The sequence below is a fragment of the Canis lupus genome, chromosome 19 (assembly GCF_003254725.2).
Source record: "Canis lupus dingo isolate Sandy chromosome 19, ASM325472v2, whole genome shotgun sequence".
Lineage (NCBI taxonomy): Eukaryota > Metazoa > Chordata > Mammalia > Carnivora > Canidae > Canis > Canis lupus.
The window spans coordinates 39,349,384-39,375,843 of NC_064261.1; the positions used below are offsets into that span (position 1 = coordinate 39,349,384).

The window sequence follows — 26,460 nt, forward strand, 5'->3', positions numbered from 1 at the left end:
GCTATGGGCCCAACGTTACATTCTATACATACTCTTTTATACAGTTGCTTTTTAAATCCATTAAAAGAAAGGAAGTAAAATATGCATTTCTACTATCTTGTACAATCACATAATTTCCTGTACTGGTTGTATCCATCCTCATAGGCTGCCGTAACAAAATACCATAGACTACTTAGCTTAAACACAGAAATTTATTTTCTCACTGTTCTGGAGACTCTAAATTCAAGATTGATTAAAGTAGCAACAGGATTGGTGTCTGGCAAGGACTCTCCCCTTTAGGCTGTAGGCAGCTACCTTCTTCTTGCTGTGTGGTCACATAGCCTTTCCTCAGTATGTGAAAGCAGGAGTGAGAAGAAGCTCTAATGTCTCTTCTCTAAAGAATACTAACCCCATTGGACCAGGGCCCACCCACATGACTTCATCTAGCCCTAATTACTTCTCAAAGGCCCCACCTCCCAGTACATCACGCTGAAGTTAGGGCTTCAGCATATGAATGTGGGGAGGAGAATACATTCAGTCCATGATACTGGTACGCTTTATCATTTTATGTATACTCTTTTTTTTTTTAAGACTTTATTTATTTGAGAGAGAGCACAACAAAGGGAGGAGCAGGCAGAGGGAGAGGGAGAAGCAGGCTCCCCAGCAAGCAGGGAACCCAGTGTGGGGCTCAATCCCAAATCCCTGGGATTATGACGTGAGCCGATGGCAGATGCTTAACCAACTGAGCGACCCAGGCACTCCATCATTTTATGTATATTCTAATTAGTATTTACTGTAAGATACGTCTGACATCAACAAATTCTCTCAGTTGTTACTCACTTGTGCGAATTTTTATTTTGTCTACATTTTTGTAAAAATAGCTTTGTTGGATATAGGAATTTTGGTTGACATTTTTTTTATCTTTGACTACTCTGAATGTGTTATCCTACTACCTTCTGGCCTCCCTCACATCTGCTGAAAAGTCAGCTATTAATCTTAATGGGGTTCCATTATCAGTAACTAGTCATTTTTTTCCTTGCCATTTGTCTTTGATTTTTAGCATTTTTACTATAATGTCTCTTTGGATCTTATTGTGTTTATCCTGTTTAGAGTTAATTTAGGTTCCTGATGAGTAAGTCATTGTTTTTCAATAAATTTGCAGTGTTTCCAGCCATTATTTCTTGTACTTTTTTTTTTTTCTCTCTTTCTCTCCTCTCTAATAATCCCAGTATACATGTCTTGGTGTGCTTAATAATGTCCCACATTTCTTTGAGGCTCTTTTTTTTCTCTGTTCTTTCTTCTCTAGGTTCTTCAGCTTGCATGATCTATTTCTGTCTGCAAGTTCACTTATTCTTTCTGCTGCCAGTTCACACCTACTATTGAGCTCTGCTAGTGAATTTTTTATTTTCTCTATTTTTCAATGCCATAATATCCTTTTGGTTCTTACAATTTCTGTGTCTTTATTAATATTCTCTTTATTAATATTCTCTAATGTGATATTAGTTAATGTGATATTGTCACCATTTTTTCTTCCTTAATCATGGTTTCCTTTGGTTCTGTGAACTTGTTTATAATGATTACTTAATAGTCTTTTTCTGATGAATGTGAAAAATCTGTTCTTTTTCATAGAAACTGCATATTCCCTGCTTTTATCTAATGTATAGGTCATACTTTTCTGTTCCTTTTTATGCTCTATATTTTTTCCCTGTATCTCTTTTTAAATTAGACATTTTAGATGACAAATTATGACAACTTTGGAGGCTTAATTTTATTTTTTTGTCTTTTTTTTTTTTTTTTTTTTTTTTTAAGTAGGTTCTATGCCAAGCATGGAACCCCACAGATCTTGAACTCCCAAGCGGAGGTCAAGACCTGAGCTGAAATCAAGAGTCAGATATTTAATCAACTGAGCCACCATGACCCCTGCTTGCTTACTTTGTTTAGTGACTTACTGGATCATTTTAGTGAAGTCTCTTTACACTCTACCACCCCCAGAGTTCAGCCTCTGATATTATTCCTCAAGCAAGAAAAGCTTTGGGTAGTCTCACAGTCGTCCTAGGATGACAGTGGTTTTTAGTAGGACTCTGTTCCTCTCTTCCTTAAAACAGCCAACTCTTAAATTCTGCCAGTTGGTTGCTGTATTGTTTTTAAAAATGCCTTTGTACATAAATTGCTCTACAAAGTAACCCAGTCAAAACTTGACTCCTTTGAAGGTAAAGTTTTTGGGATCAGTGTTTGATTTTTATTCTAACCTCAAGAAGACTCCTTCCAGCTGTTTTTTCACCTGATATCCTCTTGCAAACTAGCAGGCCTACAGTTTAGCCTGAATCTTGAATTGTCTCCCAGTTGTCTTTACCACAACCTCTGCCATTCTTGACAGCATATGTAGGCTCAAACTTCTTACCTCTCTGTTGCAATTGAAGATAGTTCTCTTTGGGGTGAAATTAGGTACTATTGGTTTTATGGAGTTTACTCCTCAGAACAGTCTCTGAGTGAGAGCTCTGGAACTAGAGATGTAGACAGTGGTGAGCTTCTCTCAGAATAACTTCCTATCTCCCCTATGAGCTGAATATTTGGTGGAGAGTGAGGGGACCACAACCTAGGGTCCTCAGTTTACCATCCTGGCATGGAATCACCACTTCAGGAGCTGCGGCAAGAGTGGTCATGTTGGGTGGGAAGGTGGAGCAATCTTGGTTCAAATACCAGACTCACCTTTCTTGCCAAATCTTGATAGATGTTCTTAAGATGTTTCTTTACTGCTCATAGTTTGACTACTTCCACTAGGGAGCAGTTAACAGAAATGCTGTCGTGCTAGAAGTCAATTTCTAAAAAGTGAAATATTGTTTTAAAAAATACGAAATTAGGGCAGCCCGGGTGGCTCAGTGGTTTAGCGCCGCCTTCAGCCAGGGTGTGATCTGGAGGCCTGGGATCGAGTCCCACGTCGGGCTCCCTGCATGGAGCCAGCTTCTCCCTCTGCCTGTGTCTCTGCTTCTCCCTCTCTCTCTGTGTCTCTCATGAATAAATAAATAAAATCTTTTTTAAAATAAAAAATAAATAAATAATATGAAATTATACAATTCTGGCATCTCATCTTTTGAAATTATATTTTTAAAAGATTAGATGAAGCTTTATGAGGAACAGTATCCGTGTTCCTTAGCTTATCCCATAGGTGTATAAGTATCGTCTTCAGTGTTGATGGCAATATTATGTTATCACTCTAAGAGCAGATGTAATAAGTAGCTAAATTATTGCCAGAAGGAGCAGCTCAGGATCAACTATAATAAAGCTAAAATCATTGTTTGGCAGATGTTTTCTACTACTTCAGTGAGCTACTAAAGTGATGTATCCAACAGGTCCAGTAATGCAGCTGGGGCTTAATGATAATGAGTTTATCCTAGCAGATTGGTCAGGATATGGTCCTTCTCAAAATCATTCTCCCAAAAGCACTAGAGATACATTTATGGTTGATTGTGTTTGATGATAGCTGCCTCTATAGTGCTTACCCCAAAGGCATCTTTTATCTGAAATACTATAGTGGACTTTGGCTCTCATACTAGTACTTGAAAAATTCAAAGTTCATTTTTAAGGAAAACGTTAGCCCTTACTGGAGGTACCTTTGCTGCCTGTCTATTTATTTAATGGGAAATGACCCTATCTTAAGGCCAGTTTTCCACCCCAGTCCTTCAGTTTCCTAGTAAAATATGAACTAAAAAGACTAGATTCTTTTATAGTTAACTACATGCTTTAAATTCATCATGGAATATATTATGATATGTCTGGAATTCAGCATCTGGCAGAGGCTTACATGCTTGCTTCTTTTATCATCCTGGCAGAGTTTTATAACCCTTCGGGTTCACCATTTTGTCTTAGCTGCCAAGAAACACAAAACTAAATTCAGTGCTTAATGAAAGCAACAATTTTATCTCAGGTGGCCTTATCCTATCTTTGTTTTGTCTTTTAAATGTTTTCTTTTCTCTATTTTTTAGTCTATTGAGTTTTTAGAAATAGTTTACATTTGGGAATAGGTAAGCTATAAGTGAGTATTTGTATAAACATGAACATTTAACCAGAAAGCTAAGAAAAATTGGCCATTTGCATTTAAGGGAAAACCTAAAATACTGTGCAGTGAAAATTATTTGATATTTATTTTTATTAATTAAGCATATAGTTTGGTCAAATTCTAATTAGTTGAGAGTTTCATTTATTTTGTCCTACATAGGTACCTGTCATCACAAAAATACATAAGCTAGAAATCACCTTGATTTGCAAAAAGGTTATAAGGCGGAAAGCTATATTTTCTTCTGGAGACAGCATACTTGGCTCAGCAGCTGACCCTCAAATGAATTGAAGGTTTATGTTGCAGAGGATCAGTAGAACTGTTTCCAGATGGCTGTGCTCTGACATCTGCTGAGGAATTCTGAAGGAGATTCAGATCATTCACTGAAATTAAATCCCTAAAACAGCATTTAAAAGTCAAACTTCCCAGTCGGTTTTCATTAGATATTTTTAGTGTTTGTTTTTTATACTTACAAAATGTATACGTGCCTTTTTGGAAAATACCAAATAGTATAAATTGTCAAGAATCAGCTATATTCCCACACCCCTAAGTTGACTGTTGTGACATTCGTATTTCTCTCTTTTTTTTCTTTCCATAAAATTTGAAAGAACATATAGGTCAGATGCCTGGGTAGCTCAATCCAGTGAGTCTTGACAATTGATTTGGCTCAGGTCACGATCTTGGGATCATGGGATAGAGCCCCACATTAGGCTCTGCACTCTGCACAGAATCTGCTTGTCCCTTTCCCTCCCCTTCTGTTCTATCCCTGCTCACATCCTCCTTCTCTCTCTCTCTCTTTCTCTCTCTCAAATAATCTAGAAAAAAGAACGTACAGGTCGTATTCATCTTTTTCACTTTATTTTAGTGAGCAATCTCAATTTCTTGGCATAGAATCCTTAGAGGAGAATTAACAGAATAAAAAATATGTCTTGTTTTAAAAAGTCTTAGTACATTTTAACAAAAATCTTCCTTTGCTTTACAATCCTTGTAGGTACTGACTTGTTTTTCTTGTTTTCATATTTAATAAATAGAGACATATCACATTTTAATTTGGTCCTTTGATCACTAATGAAGATGTGCATTTGACTATTTGTATTTTGAATTACATGGCCAAATCTTTCCTCGTAGTTTGGTAAGGTAAGTATTAATCACATAATTATTGATGAGAGGGCTGACGTTCAAAGACATACTACAAATAAATTGAGTTTTGTAAACTCATGCTGCCTTCTGACTCTAAAACTATTTTCCTCAAAGAATTTGCTAAACAGAAAACTTTAAAGATCTATTGTGACAGATCTCATATTAGCTTGAATCTCAAAGATGAACTTGAAAAATATAGGAAAAAAACAATAGTTTTATACTAACAGCCTTTAATTTTGTCAGTTTTTATGTTAGAATATGTTAGAATTATGTTTTACTGTTTCCTTTATTCTTAGTACATATTTTAAGCAACAAAACATTTTTCTGAATCTCGTCAAATTGCATATTCTCTTTTCGAAAATAAAGCTCAGTGAGATCCAAATAAATTGCCCTTTCACTTTGTAAAGTTAGTTATTTTCTTCCTTTTTAAGTAACTTTGAATAATTAAAAAGTCATATTTAGAATAAGTTGTACAAGAGTAAGAGCAATGAGGGTGCTTGGGTGGCTCAGTTTGTCTGCTTTGGTGTCAGGTCATGATCCCGGGGTTTAAGGATTGAGTCATGCAATCAGGCTCCCTGCGGGGCAAGGAGTCTGTTTCTCCTTTCCCTCTGCCCCTCAGCTTGTGCTCTCTCTCTCTCTTGCTCTCAATAAAATCTTTTTAAAAAAGAATAGGGGCGGGGGCTCTGCGGTTTAGCACCGCCTTTGCCCCAGGGCGTCATCCTGCAGACCCAGGATTAAGTCCCACTTGGAGCCTGCTTCTCCCTCTGCCTGTGTCTTTGCCTCTCTCTCTGTTTCTCATGAATAAATAAAAATCTTAAAAAAAAAAAAAAAAAAGAGTAAGGGCAATGAAATTAGGAGTAGTTTCTTCGTGGTTTTAAAAAAAAAAAAAAATAGTATTGGGACTCCTGGGTGGCTCGGCTCAGTGGTTGAGTGTCTGCCTTCGGCTCAGGTCATGATCCTGGGATTCTGGGATCAAGTCCCGCATCAGGCTCCCGGCAGTGAGCCTATATCTCCCTATGTCTCTGTCCCTCTCTGTGTGTCTCTCATGAATAAATAAATAACATCTTTAAAAATTTTTTTAATTAAAAAAAATGTTTGAATTAGTATTATTGTCATAAACATAAAGAGACTTTTATCCAAAAAATAATTATAACTTATGGACAATAAAGTTAGATTTTATTTTTACTCCTACTCAATCTGGAAAATAATTTCATTTAAATAAATTTGTACGATTGTTCTTTCAAAGAATCTTTACAGTCTTCTCCATCTCCCTTTGCTATGTTTTTATGTTTGTCTGATTTTTTTCCCCCATAGCTCATCAGTAGGTTACTTGCAACATCCAGGATCAGAACAAGTACAGTTTCCTCGAACTACTTCACCATGCAATTCCCAGCAGCTTCAAAGCCACCAATGTGCAGGTATGAATATAACTGAGAAAAAATAATAATAACTGAGAAAAAAAGCAGTCATTTGTAGGCATTTCTAGAACACAGTTTTCACCTTGTTATGTGCTGAGATATACCCAAGATATTTAGGATGCCTTGCAAATTCAGAGCTGACAGTTGCTGAATACTTCTTCCTTTTCTGCTTTACTACTGCCACACTGCTATCCTGTTTCTCTTCCTCAGACTCTCCTTCCTTCCCCACCTCATAAATACTGATTCTCTCTGGGATCATTTCCTTCATCTTCATGCTTTCCCTAGGTGAGGCACTCACCTCCCAGATTCCAACAACTGCTTTTTGCCAGCACCTCCCAAGAGGCTACATAGTGAACTGCCTATTGGACATCCCTACCTGGTTGTGTCAAAGGCACTTTAGATTTAATACTTCTCCCTCTTCCTGCGCCCCTCACCTCACCTCCTTTCTAGGGACCAGAACAGTTTTCAAAGTCGTCATCACCTCTCTTCTCTCCTTTTACATTCATGCTGCCACCATTCCCTCAAATCTCATGCCTTCTTTCCTTCCCCTCTGCCACCATTCTTGGTCAGTCTTTTCACATCTTATTTGCAGCAAGTATCTTGCTGATTTCATATTTCCCCCACAACCAACTTTCCTCCTCCCCAACACACACACACACACACACACACACACACACACACTCTTCAAGTAGTACGTTCCTGAAACAAAAGTCTCTTTAGGTCACTCCGCTGAATTGGAAAGGTACATGGATTTCCCATCCAAACTCCTAGCAAGTAAGCCTCCTATTTATACTTATATGTTCAGGTCAAACCATGTAAGAAAGTACCATGCTTTTTCATGCCAAAGATACTTGTCTTCCTGTGTGTTTTGAGAAAGTACCATGCTTTTTCATGCCAAAGATACTTGTCTTCCTGTTCCTCCCTCTGCCTGGAATGCCCATCCACCTTCTATTTGCCAAAATCCTGGTCATCCTTAACGTTTGACTCAAAAATCACCTCTTCTACAAAGGCTTCTCTAGTCCTTAAGCCACAGTTTGTTGCTTCTTTTTTCTGCTTCCGTAGTGTCTTACACAATTCTTTATCATGACACCATATTTTATTACAATGATTTCTTGACATATGTAAATCTCTGAGAAAGAGAGAAACAATTAGTGATTATCAAATAAATGACTCTTGGTGTGCATCCAGCACAGGCTGCTGTGGTTGAGGAGAGCTTTAAAATGTACCTAAGCAGTCAGCCCTCTGTGGTTTGCCTAGCCGGTCAGGCTGGCTGTATTTCTAGGGAACTGGAAACTACCATTTTGGTGGCTGTGGTGCAAAGAATCCTACCATACCTTACCCTGAAGGGATGAGTGGCATGCAACAAACCTGCCTAATACTAGTAGTACTGCAGACTAGTACACAGGAGACAGAATAGTCTGTTTATCTTTAGTATACAATTAACAAAGTGTTTGTACATGTATGTGATCACCAGAACTTTTGAAAGTTAGCCAAGGAGGTCTTTGCTGCCTTTTTCAGATGACAACATGTAATAAAAGAGGTTAAATGATTTCCCCAGAGTTACAGGACATTCAGAGTATTAAAATTACACTGATTCCTACATCCCAAACTTTTTCTTCTGAATACTTAATGCCAGTTTTAAAACTAATTTATTTTTAAAATCAAACACTTTTATAGATAATATCTCAAATATGCTACTCTCTGCTAGGTCATGTAGTAGGTAATTGGACTTTTCTGAGTAACTATGGACCTGTTATTTTTAGAATAAGTAAGATGTTTAAGCCGAGAGTCCTAGTTTAATTAATGCCTTTTTAAACACACAACACTTGTAACATGAAGCTCTAGGGCTTAAATCTGGATCACATATATGATAGTAAGTTTTTGTTCGGAAATGTGAAATTATTGCCATTTTCTTATTGTTTAAAGATACCCGTAGTTGGTTAAGCATACTGACTGCAGTGTCCCAACTCTGATTTTCAGCTGTGCCACCTCCGCCCCCTGGTGGAGGAATGGTGATGATGCAGCTCAATGTACCAAACAATCCACAATCTCGAGCCCACTCACCCCCGCAGTGGAAACAAAACAAATATTACTGTGATCACCAGAGAGGGCAGAAGTGTGTGGAATTTAGCAATGTAGACAATATTGTTCAGGTAAGATGCTTCTTTGTTTATTATAATTTTTAGACTTTTCAACATTTTAGTCAAATAAGATGGACCTTACAAGGCTTGACTTTGAATTTGAAATCTCAGATTAGTAAAGAAGTTTGAAGATTCTCTATGTCCATGCTATTTCTTTCAGTAGCAAATATTATTTTTCAATTTTTGCATATTCAAAATATTTTTAATTTAAAAAATCAAGATATACTAGATCTAAAATTTGATAAAGAAAATTGAGTAGTTTTCCTACATTTTCCACATGAACTATTAGTGTAGCCAGAAGGTTACATTACAATACTCTTTATTGTAGAAGAAATACAATTAATAAATGTAAAAGCAATGGTTTAATTTAAAAATCACCATTTTGAAGTCTCGCTAAAATAATGGATCAAAATCATCAGTACATGTCAAGAACATTAGAAAAAGATTTATGGGGAATTTAAAATAGATTAAGCAGAGAACACTTGAAGGAACTGATCAATTATAAGATCTCTGAAAGAAGGTCAACTAAATATTATTTGCCTCCTAATGTGGTATAGAAGGAAGTACACAGCATCACTTACAATGTATTTTATCAAAAACACTGAGCCTAAATCTAACCAAGCCACTAAATCTAGCTATCAATTTACAGAAAATATAGGAAGGGGGGAAAAACAAACCGTGGAATATTTTACTCGGCAAATGGCCTTATTTATTTAAAAAATACATAGCATTTTGAGATGAAGGCTGAGTATTTCATAGATTAAAAATACTTAGGAGTTGTAATCAGATGCAACATGTGGATCTTCCTTGGATATTAAACACTCAAAAGACATTTTTCAGCATTGAGAGGATATTTAAATATGTTAATTATGTTAGTGTGACAATTTTTTAAAAAAATAATAGTTCCTGGGGTGCCTGGGTGGCTCAGTTGGTTGGATCTTCAACTCTTGATCTCAGGGTCGTGAGTTCAAGCTTCATGTTGGGCTCCCTGCTGGGTGTGGAGCCCACTTTAAAAAAAAAATCATAGTTCCTCCAGATAAAAATATTTTTTAAAAAGATAAAAATATTTATTTAAAAATAATTATATACTAAAATATTTGCAAGTGAAATGCTGTGATATCTGAGATTTGCTAAAAACTCTTTAGAAAAAAAAAAACTCTTTAGAAGGGACAAAATGGGAAAACACAATCAAAGCTGTGTGATGAGTTCATGGAAGTTAATTCTGTTTTTCTGCTTTTATATACTTGAAAGTTTACAGCATTGAAAGGTTTTAAAAATATTTTTTAGTGGCACCGGGCTGGCTCATTCTGAAGGGCATCCAGCTCCTGATCTTGGGATCATGAATTCGAGCCCCACATTGGATATAGAGATTATGTAAACTAAAATAAAATCCTGAAAGAAAATATTAATAAATACTTTTTAAAGATGAACTGAATAAATATTTCAATGCACATGACAAAATCATAGCAGAATATAAAGGGCAAACGTCATTCATAGGCTAGCTCATAAACTTTAAATAGCCCATGGCCATTATTCAGATGAAAATACAAAAATATTTTTTATCTATATAATTGGGAAATTTTAGGAAGACTAATAATTTGCAGAGTTATCCAGTTACAAACTCTCCTGTACATTCCTGGTGGCACTGCAAATTGATAGAACTCTTTTTGGAGGCAGTTTAATACCATTTCTGAAAATGTAGAAGGCTCATAGCAACTCAACACCAAAACCACAAACAATCCAATTAAAAATTGGGCCAAAGACTTCAATAGACATTTTTCCAAAGAGGACATACATGAAAAGATGTTCAACATCACTCATCAGGGAAATAGAAATCAAAACCACAATGAGATGTCACCTTACACCTCTCAGAATGGCAAAAATTACAAAGACCAGAAATAGCAGGTATCAGTGAGGATGTGGGGAAAAAAGGAACCCTTGTACACTGTTGGTGGGAATGCAACCTGGCACAGCCACTGTGGAAAACAGTATGGACTTTACTCAAAAAACTAAAAATAGAAATACCATGTGATTTAGTAATTCTATCGGATATTTATCTAAAGAAAATGAAAACACTAATTCAAAAAAGCAGCTCTGTATTTATTGCATCATTGTTTACAATAGCCAAGATATGGAAGCAACCTAAATGTACACTGGTAGATGAATAGATAAGGAAGGTGTGATATGTATAAACAATGGAATGTTACAACAATGGAATATTACTCAACCACAAAAAAGGATGAGATCTTGCCATCTGCAACAACATGGAGGGACTTAGAGGGCAATATGTTAGGTGAAATAAGTCAGACTGAGAAACAGATAGCATATGATTTCACTCATGTGGAAGCTAAAAACAAAACGAATAAACAAAAAACAGAATCAGACCTATAAATACATAGAATAAACTGATGATTACCAGAGGTAAGGGAGATGGGGAGGTAGACAAAATAGATGAAGGCGAGTGTGGGAGATACAGACAATACAGTAATATGGAATAAATAAGTCATGGGGTGAAAGGCTCAGCATAAGGAATATAGTCAGTGATAAGTGTAATAGCACTGTATGGTGACAGATGGTAGCTTTACTTGTGATTATAGCATAACATATAGAGAAGTTGAATCACTGTGTTGTACACCTGAAACTAATGTAACTGTCAACTGTACTCAAATTTAAAGAACATTTAATGTGGAAGGTACATAGCCTTTGATCCACAAATTTACTTCTAGAACTTTGTCCAGTAAAAACTGTGGAACAAACATTTACAAACAGTAAACAAATCTGTATACACAGATATTCTTGCCTGCTATAACATTGAAAATCTAAATATATCTTGATGTTCAACAGTGATAAACTGATTAAATAAATTACTATACCATTTAGGAAAATATCTTAAGTGTATGTACTAAAAAGAATGGGATACACCTACTTCCCAAATGGTAGTTTCTAAATACCATTCTCTGCTAAAAGCAACCAGGGTTCCTTAGTGAAAATGCTGTTGCCAGGATTCATTCAGGGAAAAGTACAAGATGATTCTGGAACATGTTGCTGAGCCAGAAAGTAATGAAGTACCTTAAAGGATGTTGGAGATGTGTCAGGGGACACAGGACCTGCCATGAATACTTTGGGAATAAAATAATTAGAAATGGATGATCACCCATTGAATAAAATCGAATCCATGAGTCCATACTGATATAAATGAATAAATGGGGGGAAAGTGAAGCTCTTCTTTACAGCAAAATGTGAACTAATAAATATAGAAAGAATGATAAAATTAGAAAATCACCACCTGGAAACCACAAGGCAAGAATCATCACCAGAGGAGAGAGGATTCTAGGAAAAGTGGCAGAGTAGGAAGCATCAAGAGTCTTTCTACCTAGAAATACTTGTACTGGCAGAAACTGTCTGATGTAAGTTTTAAGCTTTAGAATCTTTTGAAGGCTTGGAACTGCCAGGGAAAAGCTTGGGTGATAAATTGCAATTAAATTCAGTCAAATTCAGCTTTTACCCCAATAGCAGCTGCCTATCTTTTACCCCCAACCCCTGACAGGCAACTGTGCATGTTGTTCCTAGAGTAGCTTACAGGAGGAGCCAGGGTGGTCAAAAAGGACCCTGTCCTTCAAATAAAAAGGATTTGTGTTATCATCCTAGGTCTCTGCTTCTGATCACAGAGGTGTAGAAAAGGGGACAGTAACCATTATTGTTGCACCTCCCCACATTATTGCAGATCTCTCTATCCCCCACACACATACACACACACTTCTGAGGGACTTAAAGGGCTAGAACCCTGTTTTTCCTCCCTTCATTTTTCTCTTTGAATCTATTTTGGGACCAGGACACACACAGTAAGGACCAGGACAAAAGCAACTGAATATATAGAGCACATGCCCAGGGAAAGGCACAAGCCAAACCCTAAGAAAACCTCAGGGGTATACTTCAGGCCAATCTTTGACACAGTGACAGCCTGCAACAGTCAATAAACAAAAACCATAACAACAACAGAATACAACAAAGCCTGGGAAGGGGGAAGAATCTAATATCCAGTAACCACATTGATAGATCCAAATGTCTAGTTTTCAACAGAGCCACAAGGCATGCAAAGAAATGGGACAGCATGGCCCATTCGGGGGGGGGGGGGGGGGGAGTCAACATAAATTGTCCCTAAAAAAAACACCTGATGACAGATTTTCTAGACAAAGATCTTAAAACAGCTATCTTTGGGTTGCCCAAAGAACTATAGAAAGATATAGAGAAAGACAAGAAAACAATGTGTGAACAAAATGGAAATACCAATAAAGAGATAGAAAACCTAAAAAGAAGCCAGAAATATATTCTGGAGCCGAAAATATAATAACTGAAATGAAAAGTTGACAGGAGGAGTTCAGTGGCAGATGTAAACAGGCTGAAGAAAGAATCAGAGAACTTGAGGACAGGATAGTAAAAATGATCAAGTCTGAAGAAAACACAAAAAAGAATGAATAAAAGTAAACAGAGCCTAAGGGACCTGTGGGACACTAGCAAGTTGACCAACATACACATTGTGGTTGTTCCAAAAGGAGAAGAGAAAATATTTGCAGAACTAATGGTTGAAAACTTAACAAATTTGATAAAAGATATGAATAGAAACATCAAGCAGCTTGACAAACTCCAGATAAGAATTCTCAAAATAGACACACCAAGACACAATATAATCAGTTTTCAAAAAATAAAGACAATATTAAAAACAGCAGGAAAGAAACAACTTGTCCCATGTAAAAGATCTTCAAAAATATTTTCAGCAGAAAAAAATATATTTTTTTATTTGTTCATGAGAGACACAGAGAGAGGGGGGCGCAGAGACATAGGCAGAGGGAGAAGCAGGCTCCCCACAGGTGGCCTGATGCAGAACTTGATCCCAGGACCCTAGGATCACAACCTGAGCCTAAGGCAGATGCTCAACCACTGAGCCACCCAGGTGCCCCTATCAGCAGATTTCTCATCAGAAACTGGAGGTCAGGAGTGCCTGGGTGGCTCAGTCAGCTAAGCAGTTGCCTTCAGCTCAGGTTATGATCCCAGGGTCCTGGGTTTGAACCCCACCTGAGGTTCCCTTGCTTCTCCCTCTCCCTCTGCCACTCTCCTGCTCGTGCTTGCCCTCCCTCTGTCAAATAAATAAAGTCTTTTTAAAAGAAAAGAAAGAAACTGGAGGTCAGAGGCAGCAGTCCAGAGTATTCAAAGTGCTTAAGGAAAAAAAAAAATGTTAACCAAGAATCCTGTATCTGGCAAAACTACCCTCCAAAAATGAGGTAGAAATGAAAATCCCCAGATAAAAACTGAAACCTACCCTGCAAGAAATTCTCAAAGGAGTCCTGCAGAGTGAAATAAAAGGAACACTAGATAGTAAGACAAAGCTATATGAAGAAATAAAGTTCTCATTTAAGTTAAATACATGAGCAATTATAAAAGCTAGTAGTATTTTTTTTTTTAATTTTTATTTATTTATGAGTCAGAGAGAGAGAGGGGCAGAGACATAGGCAGAGGGAGAAGCAGGCTCCATGCACCGGGAGCCCGACGTGGGATTCGATCCCGGGTCTCCAGGATCGTGCCCTGGGCCAAAGGCAGGCGCTAAACCACTGCGCCACCCAGGGATCCCTAAAAACTAGTAGTATTGTACCAAAGGTCCATAGCTCTACTTTTTACTTTCTATGTAATTTGAGAGACTAATGCACTTAAATATTTTTTAAAACATTGTCTGAAAGGTAGTGTTATAACTTTGATTTGTAACTCCAAATTTTGTTTTCTACATAATTTAAGAGACTAATGCACTTAAAAGAATTAGTAGGGGGCAGCCCGGGTGACTAGGCAGTTTAGCCCCGCCTTCAGCCCAGGGCGTGATCCTGGAGACCTGGGATCGAGTCCCACGTCAGGCTCCCTGCATGGAGCCTGCTTCTCCCTCTGCCTGTGTCTCTGCCCCTCTCTCTCTCTCTCTGTGTCCCTCATGAATAAATAAATAAAATCTTGCCCCTTTCTCTGTGGAATCACCATGGCAGCCGGGACCCTGTACACATATCCTGAAAACTAGAGGGCCTTCAAGGCTCTCATTGCTGCTCAGTAGAGCGGGGCTCAGGTCTACGTGCTCTCCGCACCACCCCACTTCCACTTTGGCTAAACCACACCCCTGAATTTCTCCGTAAATTTCCTGCCTGCAAGGTTCCAGCATTTGAAGGTGACGATGGATTCTGTGTGTTTGAGAGCAGTGCCATTGCCTACTATGTGAACAATGAGGAGCTGTGGGGAAGTACTCCAGAGGCAGCAGCCCAGGTGGTGCAGTGGGTGCTTTGCTGATAGCGACATAGTGCCCACAGCCAGTACCTGGCTGTTTCCTATCTTAGGCATCATGCACCACAACAAGCAGGCCACAGAGAATGCAAAGGAGGAAGTAAGGCGAATTCTGGGACCCCTGGATACTCATTTGAAAACGAGGACTTTTCCTGGTGGGTGAACGTGTGACACTGGCTGACATCACAGTTGTCTGCACCCTGTTGTGGCTGTATAAACAGGTCCTGGAGCCTTCTTTCTGCCAGGCCTTCCCCACTGCCAACCACACTGGTTCCTTACCTACATTAAGCAGCCCCAGTTCCGGGCTGTTTGGGGGAGGTGAAACTCTGAGAAGATGGCCCAGTGTGATGCTAAAAAGTTTGCAGAGAACCTAAAAAGGACACCCCTCGGGAAGAGAAGCAGAAGCCCCAGGCTGAGCGGAAAGAGGAGACAAAGGCTGCTGCCCCTGCTCCTGAGGAGGAGATGGATGAATGTGAGCAGGCACTGGCTGCTGAGCCAAAGGCCAAAGACCCCTTTGCTCACCTGCCCAAGAGTACCTTTGCGTTGGACGAATTTAAGCGCAAGTACTCCAATGAGGACACTCTCACTGTGGCACCGCCGTATTTCTGGGAGCACTTTGATAAGGATGGCTGGTCCCTGTGGTATGCTGAGTACTGCTTCCCTGAGGAGCTCACCCAGACCTTTATGAGTTATAACCTCATCACTGGAATGTTCCAACGGTTGGACAAGCTAAGGAAGAATGCCTTTGCCAGTGTCATCCTCTTTGGAACCAACAACAGCAGCTCCATTTTTGGAGTCTGGGTCTTCCAAGGCCAGGAGCTTGCCATTCAGCTGATTCCAGATTGGCAGGTGGACTATGAGTCCTATACATGGCGGAAACTGGATCCTGCCAGTGAAGAGACCCAGACGCTGGTTTGAGAGTACTTTTCCTGGGAGGTGGCCTTCCAGCATGTGGGCAAAACCTTCAATCAGGGCAAGATCTTCAAGTAAACGTCTCTTGTCATCGCCTAGCTGCCTGTACCTGCCCTTCAGGGAGATGGGGGTCATTAAAGGAAACTGAACATTGAAAATTAACTAATTAATTAAAATAAAATAAATCAGTCTTAAAAAAAAAAAAAAGAATTAGTAGGGCAGCCCGGGTGGCTCAGTGGTTTGGTGCTGTTTTTGCCCCAGGGCGTGATCCTGGGGACCCGGGATTGAGTCCCACATCGGGCTCCCTGCATGGAGCCTGCTTCTCCCTCTGCCTGTGTCTCTGCCTCTGTGTGTGTGTGTGTGTGTGTGTGTGTGTGTGTGTGTCTCATGAATAAATAAAATCTTTGGGATCCCTGAGTGGTTCAGCGGTTTAGGGCCTGCCTTTGGCCCAGGGTGTGATCCTGGAGTCCCAGGATCGAGTCCCACATTGGGTTCCCTGCAGAAGCCTGCTTCTCCCTCTGCCTGTGTCTCCGCCTCTCTCTCTTTTTCATGAATAAATAAATAAAATCTTTTAAAAAAATAAAATCTTTTTTAAAAAAAAGAAAAATAATTAGTAGTTTATGTTTTGGGGCACACAATGTATAAAGGTCAGCAAACAAAAGTCGTGGGGACCGAGCTATAAAGGAGCGGAGTTTTATTGAAGTTAGACTAGTATAAATTCAAATTAGAGTGTTATTACTTTAGGATGTTAGGTGTAATACCTAAGGTAAGCACCCCCCCCAACCAAAAAGAAAAAACCTAGGGAATATATACAGAAGGAAATGAGAAAGGAATTTAAACATTTTAGTACAAAAACTTGAGTAAAACCAAAAGACAGTAATGCAGGAAATGTGTGGGAAAAAGCTGGAAGGCATATAGAAAACAGCAAAATGACAAAGGTAAGTCTCTGTTTATCAGTCGTTATTTTAACTGTAAAGACAGAGATTGGCAGAATGGATAAAACCACCTGATCTAACTATGCTGTCTATAAGAGACTTACTCTAAGTCCAACGACACAAATGAATTGAAAATGAAAGAATGCAAAAAGATATTCCATGAAAATAGTAACCAGAAGAGAATAGGGGTTGTTATTGCTAACAATAAACAAAGTTAAGACTCTAGATCCAAAAAATTTTCAAGATACAGAAATTCAATACAGCAAGAAGGTATAATTGTTATAAACCTGATTATATGAACCTAATAATTGCTTACCTGATAAAAGACCATCACATAATACTTGGAAACTTTAGTGCCCCGTTCTCAATAATGGATGCCACAATCAGGCAAGAGTTAAGTGAAGAAATGGAGAATTAAACACAACTACATCCGTCTCATGTAAAGAACACTCTACCTGACAACAGCATGCATAGTCTTCCTGAGTACATGGGACATATCCCTGGGTAGACCATCTATCTATACGTTAGGCTACAAGTTCATTCTTTTTTTTTTTTTTTTTTTTAAGATTTTATTCATTTATTCATGAGAGAGACAGAGAGAGGCAGGGACACAGGCAGAGGGAGAAGCAGGCTCCATGCAGGGAGCCCAACGCAGGACTCCATCCCGGGACTCCAGGATCACGCCCTGAGCCGAAGGCAGGCGCTAAACCACTGAGCCACCCAGGGATCTCACTGTTAAGTTTATTCTTAACAGATTTTAAAAGGTGCATGTCAGCCAGCATTGTCCTCGAAGTTCTACCTAGAGCCATTAGACCAGAAAAAGAAATAAAAAGCATCCAAATTGCAAAGGAAGAAGTAAAATTTTCTGTTTACAGATAATATGATCTCCTCCTAAGACCCTTAGAAAAAAATAATAACCTCACAACAAAGGAACCTGGCAGACACCACCTTACCCAAGTGATGGGAAGTATACCTCACCAGGACTGTGTTGACATGTGGACCTCAGGTTCCTCTCACAGTGCAGTGAGAAGACCCCATATCCCTTCTGTAGCACTGCTTACCCAAATGTATATTATGAATTTGGGAATGAGGAAGCAGCCGCAAATTCAAATTGAGGGACATTCTGCAAAATAACTGATAATCAAAATGACCTTCAGAAACTGATCTTCAAAAAGGCCAAAGTCATGAGAGAAAAAAAAAGACTAAGACTCTGTTCCAGATTTAAAAGAAAAAGGGACACCTGGGTGGCTCAGTCAGTTAAGCATCCAACTCTTGATTTCAGCTCAGGTCTTGATCTCAGGGCTATGAATTGAGTTCCAGCCCTGTACTACTTCAAAAAAGAAAGGAAAAGAAAAGATGAAAGACACATGACAACTAAATGCACCTTTTGATTCTGGACTATAAAGGGAGGTTTTTTGTTTGGGTTTTTGGTTTTTTGTTGTTTTTTGGTTTTGTTTTGTTTTTTTGGTTTTGGTTTTTGGAGGTTTTTTTTTTTTTTGGTTTTTCAAAGGTTTTTTTGTTGTTTTGCTATAAGGTATGTTAGTAGAACAATTGGTGAAATTTGAATAAATCACAGATTACATAATATTGCTGTATTGTTAAGTGCCTGATTTGGATCCTTTTTTTTTTCTAGGACTTTTCTTAGAAACATCTTTATTTCAAATGTTCCTAAACACTCCACTGCATATATCACATTTTTTTTATATATCACATTTATATAGATTTTGACGATTTGACTCTTACTTATATAAAATGTCCTTGTTTTTAGGAAAAAGACACAAAATTATTAAGGGATGACATATTGTAAGCAACTCATTCTCAAATAGTTTGGAAAAAAATCAGTATATACAATATATATAGAAAGAGGTAAAGATTTGAAAATATACAGGGAGAATTATATAAAAATATAAGAAAATAATATTTGAGAAATCTGAGAATTCTTTGTAATATATTTGGTAACTTCTTTAGGGATAAGTTGTTTAAAAATGAAATGTTAGGGGATCCCTGGGTGGCGCAGCGGTTTAGCTCCTGCCTTTGGCCCAGGGCGCGATCCTGGAGACCCAGGATCGAATCCCACATCGGGCTCCCGGTGCATGGAGCCTGCTTCTCCCTCTGCCTATGTCTCTGCTTCTCTCTCTCTCACTGTGTGCCTATCATAAATAAATAAATAAAATTTTAAAAAAAAAATGAAATGTTAGGGGCAGGCTGGGTGGCTCAGCAGTTTAGCGCCACCTTCGAAGAACAGAGCGTGATCCCGGAGACCCAGGATTGAGTCCCACGTCAGGCTCCCTGCTTGGAGCCTGCTTCTCCCTCTACCTTTGTCTCTGCCTCTCAGTCTCTCTCTGTGTCTCTCATGAATAAATAAATAAAATATCTCTTAAACAAATATGTATTATATAAACAGTTTAACATGACAAAAAGAATGTGATAAATGTGTATTTTTTCTTATGGAGAATGTTCCTATCCAGATCCAAAAGTCAAGATTCAAAAATATGATGTATAGTCTACTTCTGTTTTTGTGAAACATAGACGTATGAATGCATATACATAGAAACAGTCTGTTCCAGTGTTTATCTTTGGGAGTTGAAAATTATAAATTTTTATGTTATGATTTTTTAAAAAACAAGTACGTATTTGTAATCAAAAAAATAAGAAATTTTGTTCAAAAGTTAATTTGCAAGAAAGTGACTAAAATGCTAACCAATTTTTTTGATATGATTACAGCACAGCCCTCAACTCAGTAGTCCCATTATTTCACCAGCTCAGTCGCCAGCACCAGCTCAGCTGACCACTCTGAAAACTGTCCGTCCCTCTGGACCACCCCTTTCCATCATACCTCAGTTTTCTAGACCTTTCGTACCGGGGCAAGGTAAGTGCACGAAATTAGTCACAGCCTCAGAGGACTCTAGGGCATCCCTTCCCCTGGATGTTGGATGGAACTGTTGAATCACTGTATTGTACCTCTGAAACTCATGTAACACTGTATGTTAACTACACTGGAACTAAAATTTTTTAAAAAATTGAAGATAAAAGACATCCCTTCCCAATCACTTTGTGATTTCTTTTGGTACTGCTTTCAGTTCTCCACAGGACTGCATTTTCATCTTCCCCTGGGCATATTTGTTTATTACCGTATGCTCTCTTAACCTTAGTGTTTCATCACTAGTTAATGATTACTATCTTAGTAATTACTTCGATTAAATAATTACTTGTGTTAGAGTTAAAATGACTTTAACTTACTAGCCTTAGACTCCGTTTCTCTATAGTAGTAATGCATGATGCTATAAATCCATAAATTTGTTTTTTATTTCTAATGTCTTTATTACAGTAGTGTATATCAAGAGTTTATTCAAAAGTGTATTCAACTTATTATTGAGGCTTCATTGAGGGCCTCATTGTGCCCGTGACATACAGAAATGAATAAGATGAAGTCCTCATCCTCACTGACCCTCTCAGTCTAGTTGGAGGAACAAATAGCAAATGGATGATTATAAAATAATATGGAAAATATTGATTTTCTTTTCTGGAATTTATCCTAAGAATAGTGCACACAACAATTTGTCCACAGAAGAGTTTGGTCTATAGCAGAAAAATGCAAAACCTAAATGTCCATTAGTAAGGATTAGATTTGGTTTATCTATATAAGGAATACTATGTAGTTATCCACAAATCATGTTTTAAAGAATTGTTAAAAGAAGAAATATTCACAGTACAGTGAATGATTTTAAAAAACAGGTTATGCAAAGAGGAGTGGGAGATACAAACTTCCAGTTATGGAATGAATAAGTCACAGGGATAGGAAGTACAGCATAGGGAATATACTCGGTGGTATTATAATAGCATTGTACACTCGTGATTGGTGTAGCATAACATATAACTTGTCTAACCACTGTGTTGTACACCTGAGACTAATGTAGCATTGTGTGTCAGCTATACTCCCATTTAAAAAGGTTGGGGAGGCAGGCAGCACTTGGCTGGCTCAGTTTGTAGAGCATGTGACTCTTGATCTTGGGGTCATGAGTTTGAGCCACATGCTGGGCATAGAGATTACTTAATTTAAAAAAAATATTTTTAATTAAAGAAAAAGTTATATAGGCATTTCAAAAAAGAAGATACACAAATGTCTAGTAAATCTTTGAGAAGGTGCTCAACATCATTTATTATTCATTAGGGAAAAGAATATAAAAATCCAAATGACATATCACTTTGCCCCACTAGCATGGACATAATCAAAAAGATTAACACCACTGCATGTAGGTGAAGTTACAGAACAGTTCAAATTCTTGCACATTGGTGTAGAGGTGTAAAATCTTAAAGCCACTTTAGAAAAAGATTTTAGTTTCTTACAAAGCTGATCACTTACTTTGCAATGCAGCAAATCCACTTCTAGGTATTTACCCAAGAAAAATGAAAGCATGTCTATGCAGACTTGCACAACAACATATATATCCACCTTATTTTATTTTGATTACTGCTGTCTATAGTTCATCTCTGTATTTCAAAAGAATACTGCTCCATAGGCCTAAACTTAACTCTGACTTTCTTGCAATTGTTTTTTATGCATCTTCATGCTTCTCTGATCTCAACGTTAAGCCATCATGGCATATCTGCCCTTCAAATAGTGCTTGAGAAGGAGCAAATCTGTCCTGCCAGAGAGCTGGCCTAGCACCTTCACACTGTTGTTCATCTGAAAAGAGCTCCATGGAGTAGGGGAAGGTCTGCACCTTGCTTTTCTGTTACGAAGCTTTCAAGAGAAGGGATATATGATTCCCTGAAGTGTTTTTCTAGCACCTATGCATAGTCCCTCTCCAAATACAGAATATGCTGAATTGGGGAGCTTATGGATAAAATAAAATGAGAATTTAAGAAACATTTTTTAAGATTTATTTATTTATTTCAGAAAGGCGTCCCTTTTTTTTTAAGTTTTTTTTAAGATTTATTTTAAAAAAATAAAAATAAATAAAAAATAAATAAATAAATAAATAAAAAGATTTATTTATTCATTCATGAGAGACACAGAGAAAGAGGCAGAGACATAGGCAGAGGAAGAAGCAGGCTCCCTGCAGGGAACCTGATGCGGGACTCAATCCCAGGACCCTGGGATCTGTCTCTGCCTCTCTCTCTGTGTCTCTCATGAATAAATAAAATCTTTTTTTAAAAAAGTATTTTTCAAAAAAAGTAGTGACTTTAGAGAAGTAGAGAGCTTACTGTTTTTCCAGGATTTTTTTCTTTTCCTAAAATGTAAAGTATATTAATTTTTAATCATCATAGAAAACGTGGATTTTAGCATCTCAATTGGGTGGAATGTGTATTACAGTTATTTTGGAGGATCGCATATGGAATGTCAATGTAAATTAGGGAAGTTTCTCTCCATCCTATCCCCTGTCTACATAGTTCCCACCACTTTCCTTCCTCCATAGCCACTGTTATTTGTCCTTACACCTCTCAGAAGTTTACCCCAGCTCTTTAGGAAAACGGAAACTTTTAATTCTTTTTAAAAATATGTCAGGACCTACACTTTTTTATTCTACCAAATGTGTTTCCCCTACGCATCTTAACTCTTTTGGACATTTTAGAAAACTTTGGGAAATACTTTTATACCTGAGCAGAGAAAAATGTAAAGATGTTTTTTTATTGACTTTCAGGAGATGCCAGATATCCATTACTTGGCCAGCCTCTGCAGTACAACCCTCCTGCTGTTCTGCACGGACACATTCCAACCCAACAGGTGTAAAGCTCGCGGTCTGACGACCTAGGCTTTGTTGGCAGAACATCATACTTGTGTTGCAGAGAGTGTAGCAGGCCCTGGGTCCACCTGTTGGCGCTACACAAGGGAGACCTGTGTGCCTCAGCCAGCGAATTTATCAGTGTTGTCTGGCTGCATTGAGCCTGGGTCTGGCCCCCCTGCGAGCAGACAAGGGAGATGGTGGTGTGCTGTTTGCTTGAGCAGTCATGCTCTAGTGCTGTCCAAAAATGAGGGGTGGGGGAAGGTGTGGCTGAGGCATTAGGGCACCCTTGCTTATGCAAGTGTCTGGTCATAGTGAGGGACAGGAATGCCATTGCACAGGGGCTGGGATTGGATTTTTTTCTGTTGAAGTACAAAACCCAGACTGAGTATCTTTAGGTGTTAAGTGTTTAAACATTACAGTCACACATTTTTCAGCATTCTTAACCTTATTTTTCATCTGTTTGTGGGTCTTCAGGGTCAATCTGGCAATAGGCATGGAAATCGAGGAAGGAAACAAGCTAAAAAAGCTGCATCCACTGACCTTGGTGCAGGAGAAGCAGGTATGTCCCTGAGAGGCAATTGGATGTGGTTCTACAAACTGTTGACCAGTTCAGCAGTCTTTAAACAGAAATGGGTCCTCTGCTTCCTAAAGTCCTTCACAACATTACAGGAAGTTATGCCATCTATAATAGGGCTCTTAAAATGTGTTATTTTAATTGTCTCATTTCAGATTTCAGAGTGCAGTAAGGTACTGGTGGATTTAGGAGGGATGCAGGGACCAAAGGGGAAAGTTCTGTGTGAAAGGAACAGATAGAATGATATTCTTTGCCTCTGTATTTGTGGAGAAAGGAAGTAGTCCGTACACCCACATAGACATAGTCTGATGAACAAATAACTGCCTTTCTGTGGCAGAGCACTTTCAATTATGTACTCCACAGCCTTGGGTGGCTACAGCAAGTGCTGTTATGTTTATTTTACAATGAGAATGGGAAGTTTGGGAAACAGCCCAAGATCACACACCTAACTAAGGGGATCTACTATACAATGCTGTATTTTCTATGTACGGCGATCAGGAAAGACTGAGGTGGGTAGTTTAGTACCAATAGCTCTATACCCCCTGCCTTAGGGATCAGTAGGAATGATTTAAAAGATGGCCGTAATTGTATTTTTGTGGGTTTGAATGGCTTCACAAAATCCCATTCATTTCTTACATCATATTTGGGCCTTTAGTATTTTCTGCCCACCATTTTGGTAACAGGGATTAGTAATTCTATACCTTTTCCATTCTAGTTGTTGGGAAGGTCTTGGAAATTACTGAACTACCAGATGGAATAACTCGCATGGAAGCAGAGAAGCTTTTTGGGGAACTCTTTAAAATTGGCGCCAAGATCCGGTGGCTCCGGGACCCTCAATCCCAGCCCCAGCTGCGTCGTCACCCACTCTGCTGTGGCAGCGGGGACAACGCCGTCAACCCTGAACGCTCTAAGCCCAGTGACTTGGCCTCCACATATACCGTCTTAGCCACATTCCCCTCCATTTCAGCTGCACAGAATGCATTGAAGAAACAAATTAACTCGGTTAACAAGTTTAAGCTGAGAACAAGCAAGAAGCACTATGACTTTCACATTCTGGAAAGGGCAAGTTCTCAGTAACAGAGCCACCCCGGACCCTTGGCCTTTATGATTCCCCTGTCCTCACCCATCTTTAATTGGCTTGGTATTTGGAGCTTCTGTTAACATGATAGAGACTCCTAGGACGTGTGGTCATGGCGTTATAGCTTTTGAAGACAGGCCAGTGATCCAGCAAAAGGGGAGAATTACACATTTCACCCCAAATGACTTTAGGAATCCACATCGGAATGATACAGAGTTAGCAGCTTTTTCTGAGGAAATGCTGTTCAAATGCCTCCTAACTTTTATAGTTATTTTGTTTTATATTTCTGAATTCTTGTATCAGATCCAAAGCTCTATTGTACAGCAAATTATTCTTCAAAGTGATTACAACCAGTTGCAACCTGTATTTCTTTTTTGCAGCCAGCACAATGTGACCCAACATAGAATTTGGGGGGAAAAGAATGCAGGAGTGGAATAACCAAGTCAAAACCATGTACTGTCTTTTTGGGGGGCTGGAGGGTGCCTAAGGAGAGCCCACAAATAGAAGATTACTCTTCCCCTGTATCTCTAAACACAAACAAGTTTCAGAAAATACAGAGCTCCCTTGTAGGGTCCTTTTCTTATTCATTCAGGTAGTATGAACATTAAGTGTAAAGTAAATTATGTTCTTAACACTTCTTAATCAAACCACTTAGATTCAAAGGGGAATAGGAATCATTTTAAGCAGGAAAATACTTCCACTTTTTTTTTTTTAAGCCTCCCTCTGATAACTAAATGCCACTAATTTGCATTCCCCTCCTTGTGGATTTTTTGTCACCTAAGGAAATGCATTTGATGAGTGCTGGAAACTTCTTAAGTGGTTTAAAATTTGTTTTCATTGTTTGCAGCGGATCACTGGACATCAAAGATTCATTGCACTTATGAACAAGGAACCTTTTTTTCAATTTCTGTGTAATTTGCAAGGCTGTACAATGTGTGCTGATGCAAGCCTTTTTCAGTTCAAGAGAATAAATGTTTACAAATATAGACCCATTTTGTCTTTTGTAAATTAAAAAACACCTTTTTAATCGGTATTGAAGACTTAACCTGTCTTAAATATTTCAATTTTAGATTTACAAAAGATGGTAGACAGTAAACACACTCATTTTATGAAAGTCCTACAAAGCATCGCTTTCTCAGTGGGAGTGATTCCTGTGGGTATGATTCACGTCATTTTGTTCTATCATAAAGTTAATACCAATCAACTAAAGACAGTTTTGAGTATAAATATACTTAAAGTCAGACAACTTTTTAAAAAAGAGAACATTATGTTTAGCTGGATGAAGAATCTGTGGTTTTAGCAGATAAATTGAGCAACCATTTGTCCAGGTTAGCTCAAATGCTTTATAGAAAGCTTTCTCTGTTTGCAAGCTGAGCACAAAGTGCTTAGGAAACCCAAAAGGTGGGAGTGTCTGCCATCTGCAACTTGCCTGGAGCCTGGTTTGCTTCCAGCCCAGAAAACAACAGGTTTTTTGCAACTCAAGAGCAACAGGTGTTACCAGACTCTGGGGCAGATGTTCACTCACTCTAAAGCTTTTGCAAAGTCCAACTTGATCTCAGGGAATCCCAGGCCTCCCCAAAAGCTGGTACATCCTGATGTTGAATATTGTACTCCTGGGAGAAGTTGGAGCTGCCTTTGAATCATGTCAAATTAAGGAGCCTTGCACAGAGGAAGAAGTAAGAATGAGCACCGTGAAAGTGCCTCATTTCCACGGCCCATTGAATTTTTATTATTTTTGACTGGAGAGAGTCAAAGGAGAGGATGCACAGTTAGGGCCATCACTGCAGCAAGAATCATTACTCAGTCATACATGGGGGATGGAGACCAAAAAAACTAAAACCTTTGGGGTTATTTCAATTCTCTGAATATGTAACTTCTGCAGTAAGATTCCTGGTAAATGTAAGTGGGTTGTTGTTTTTTTTTTTTTTTTGATTGAGATATAATTGACATACAATGTTATATTAGTTTCAGGTATACAACATGATGATATTTATATGTATTGCAAAATGATCACAATGTCTAGCTAATATCCATCACCTCATATAGTTATCAATTTTATTGTGTGATGAGAACTTCTTTTGAGAGAGAGAACCTGCATCCATAGGGGTCCAGCAGAAGGAGAGAGCGAATCTTAAGCAGACTCCACGCCCAGAGCAGAACCCATCACAGGGCTCAGTCTCACAACCCT

At 38.5% G+C, this 26,460-nt stretch overlaps 1 protein-coding gene and 1 pseudogene across 18 annotated transcripts in view; both read left to right on the top strand.

The window, feature by feature from the left end:
• The window catches only part of R3HDM1 (R3H domain containing 1), a 196,520-nt gene extending 171,262 nt beyond the window's left edge, over window positions 1–25,258 (top strand). For all 18 annotated transcript variants that reach the window (XM_035702251.2, XM_025430361.3, XM_035702252.2 and 15 more), the window contains 6 exons: window positions 6,488–6,591; window positions 8,572–8,744; window positions 19,616–19,760; window positions 22,537–22,619; window positions 23,095–23,179; window positions 23,910–25,258. In XM_035702251.2, coding sequence (XP_035558144.1) covers window positions 6,488–6,591; window positions 8,572–8,744; window positions 19,616–19,760; window positions 22,537–22,619; window positions 23,095–23,179; window positions 23,910–24,271 — 952 coding nt within the window. In that variant the 3' untranslated portion in view covers window positions 24,272–25,258. The remainder of the gene's footprint in view (window positions 1–6,487; window positions 6,592–8,571; window positions 8,745–19,615; window positions 19,761–22,536; window positions 22,620–23,094; window positions 23,180–23,909) is intronic.
• LOC112648739 (elongation factor 1-gamma-like) lies at window positions 14,734–17,485 on the top strand (annotated as a pseudogene).
• Window positions 25,259–26,460: the final 1,202 nt, after the last annotated feature.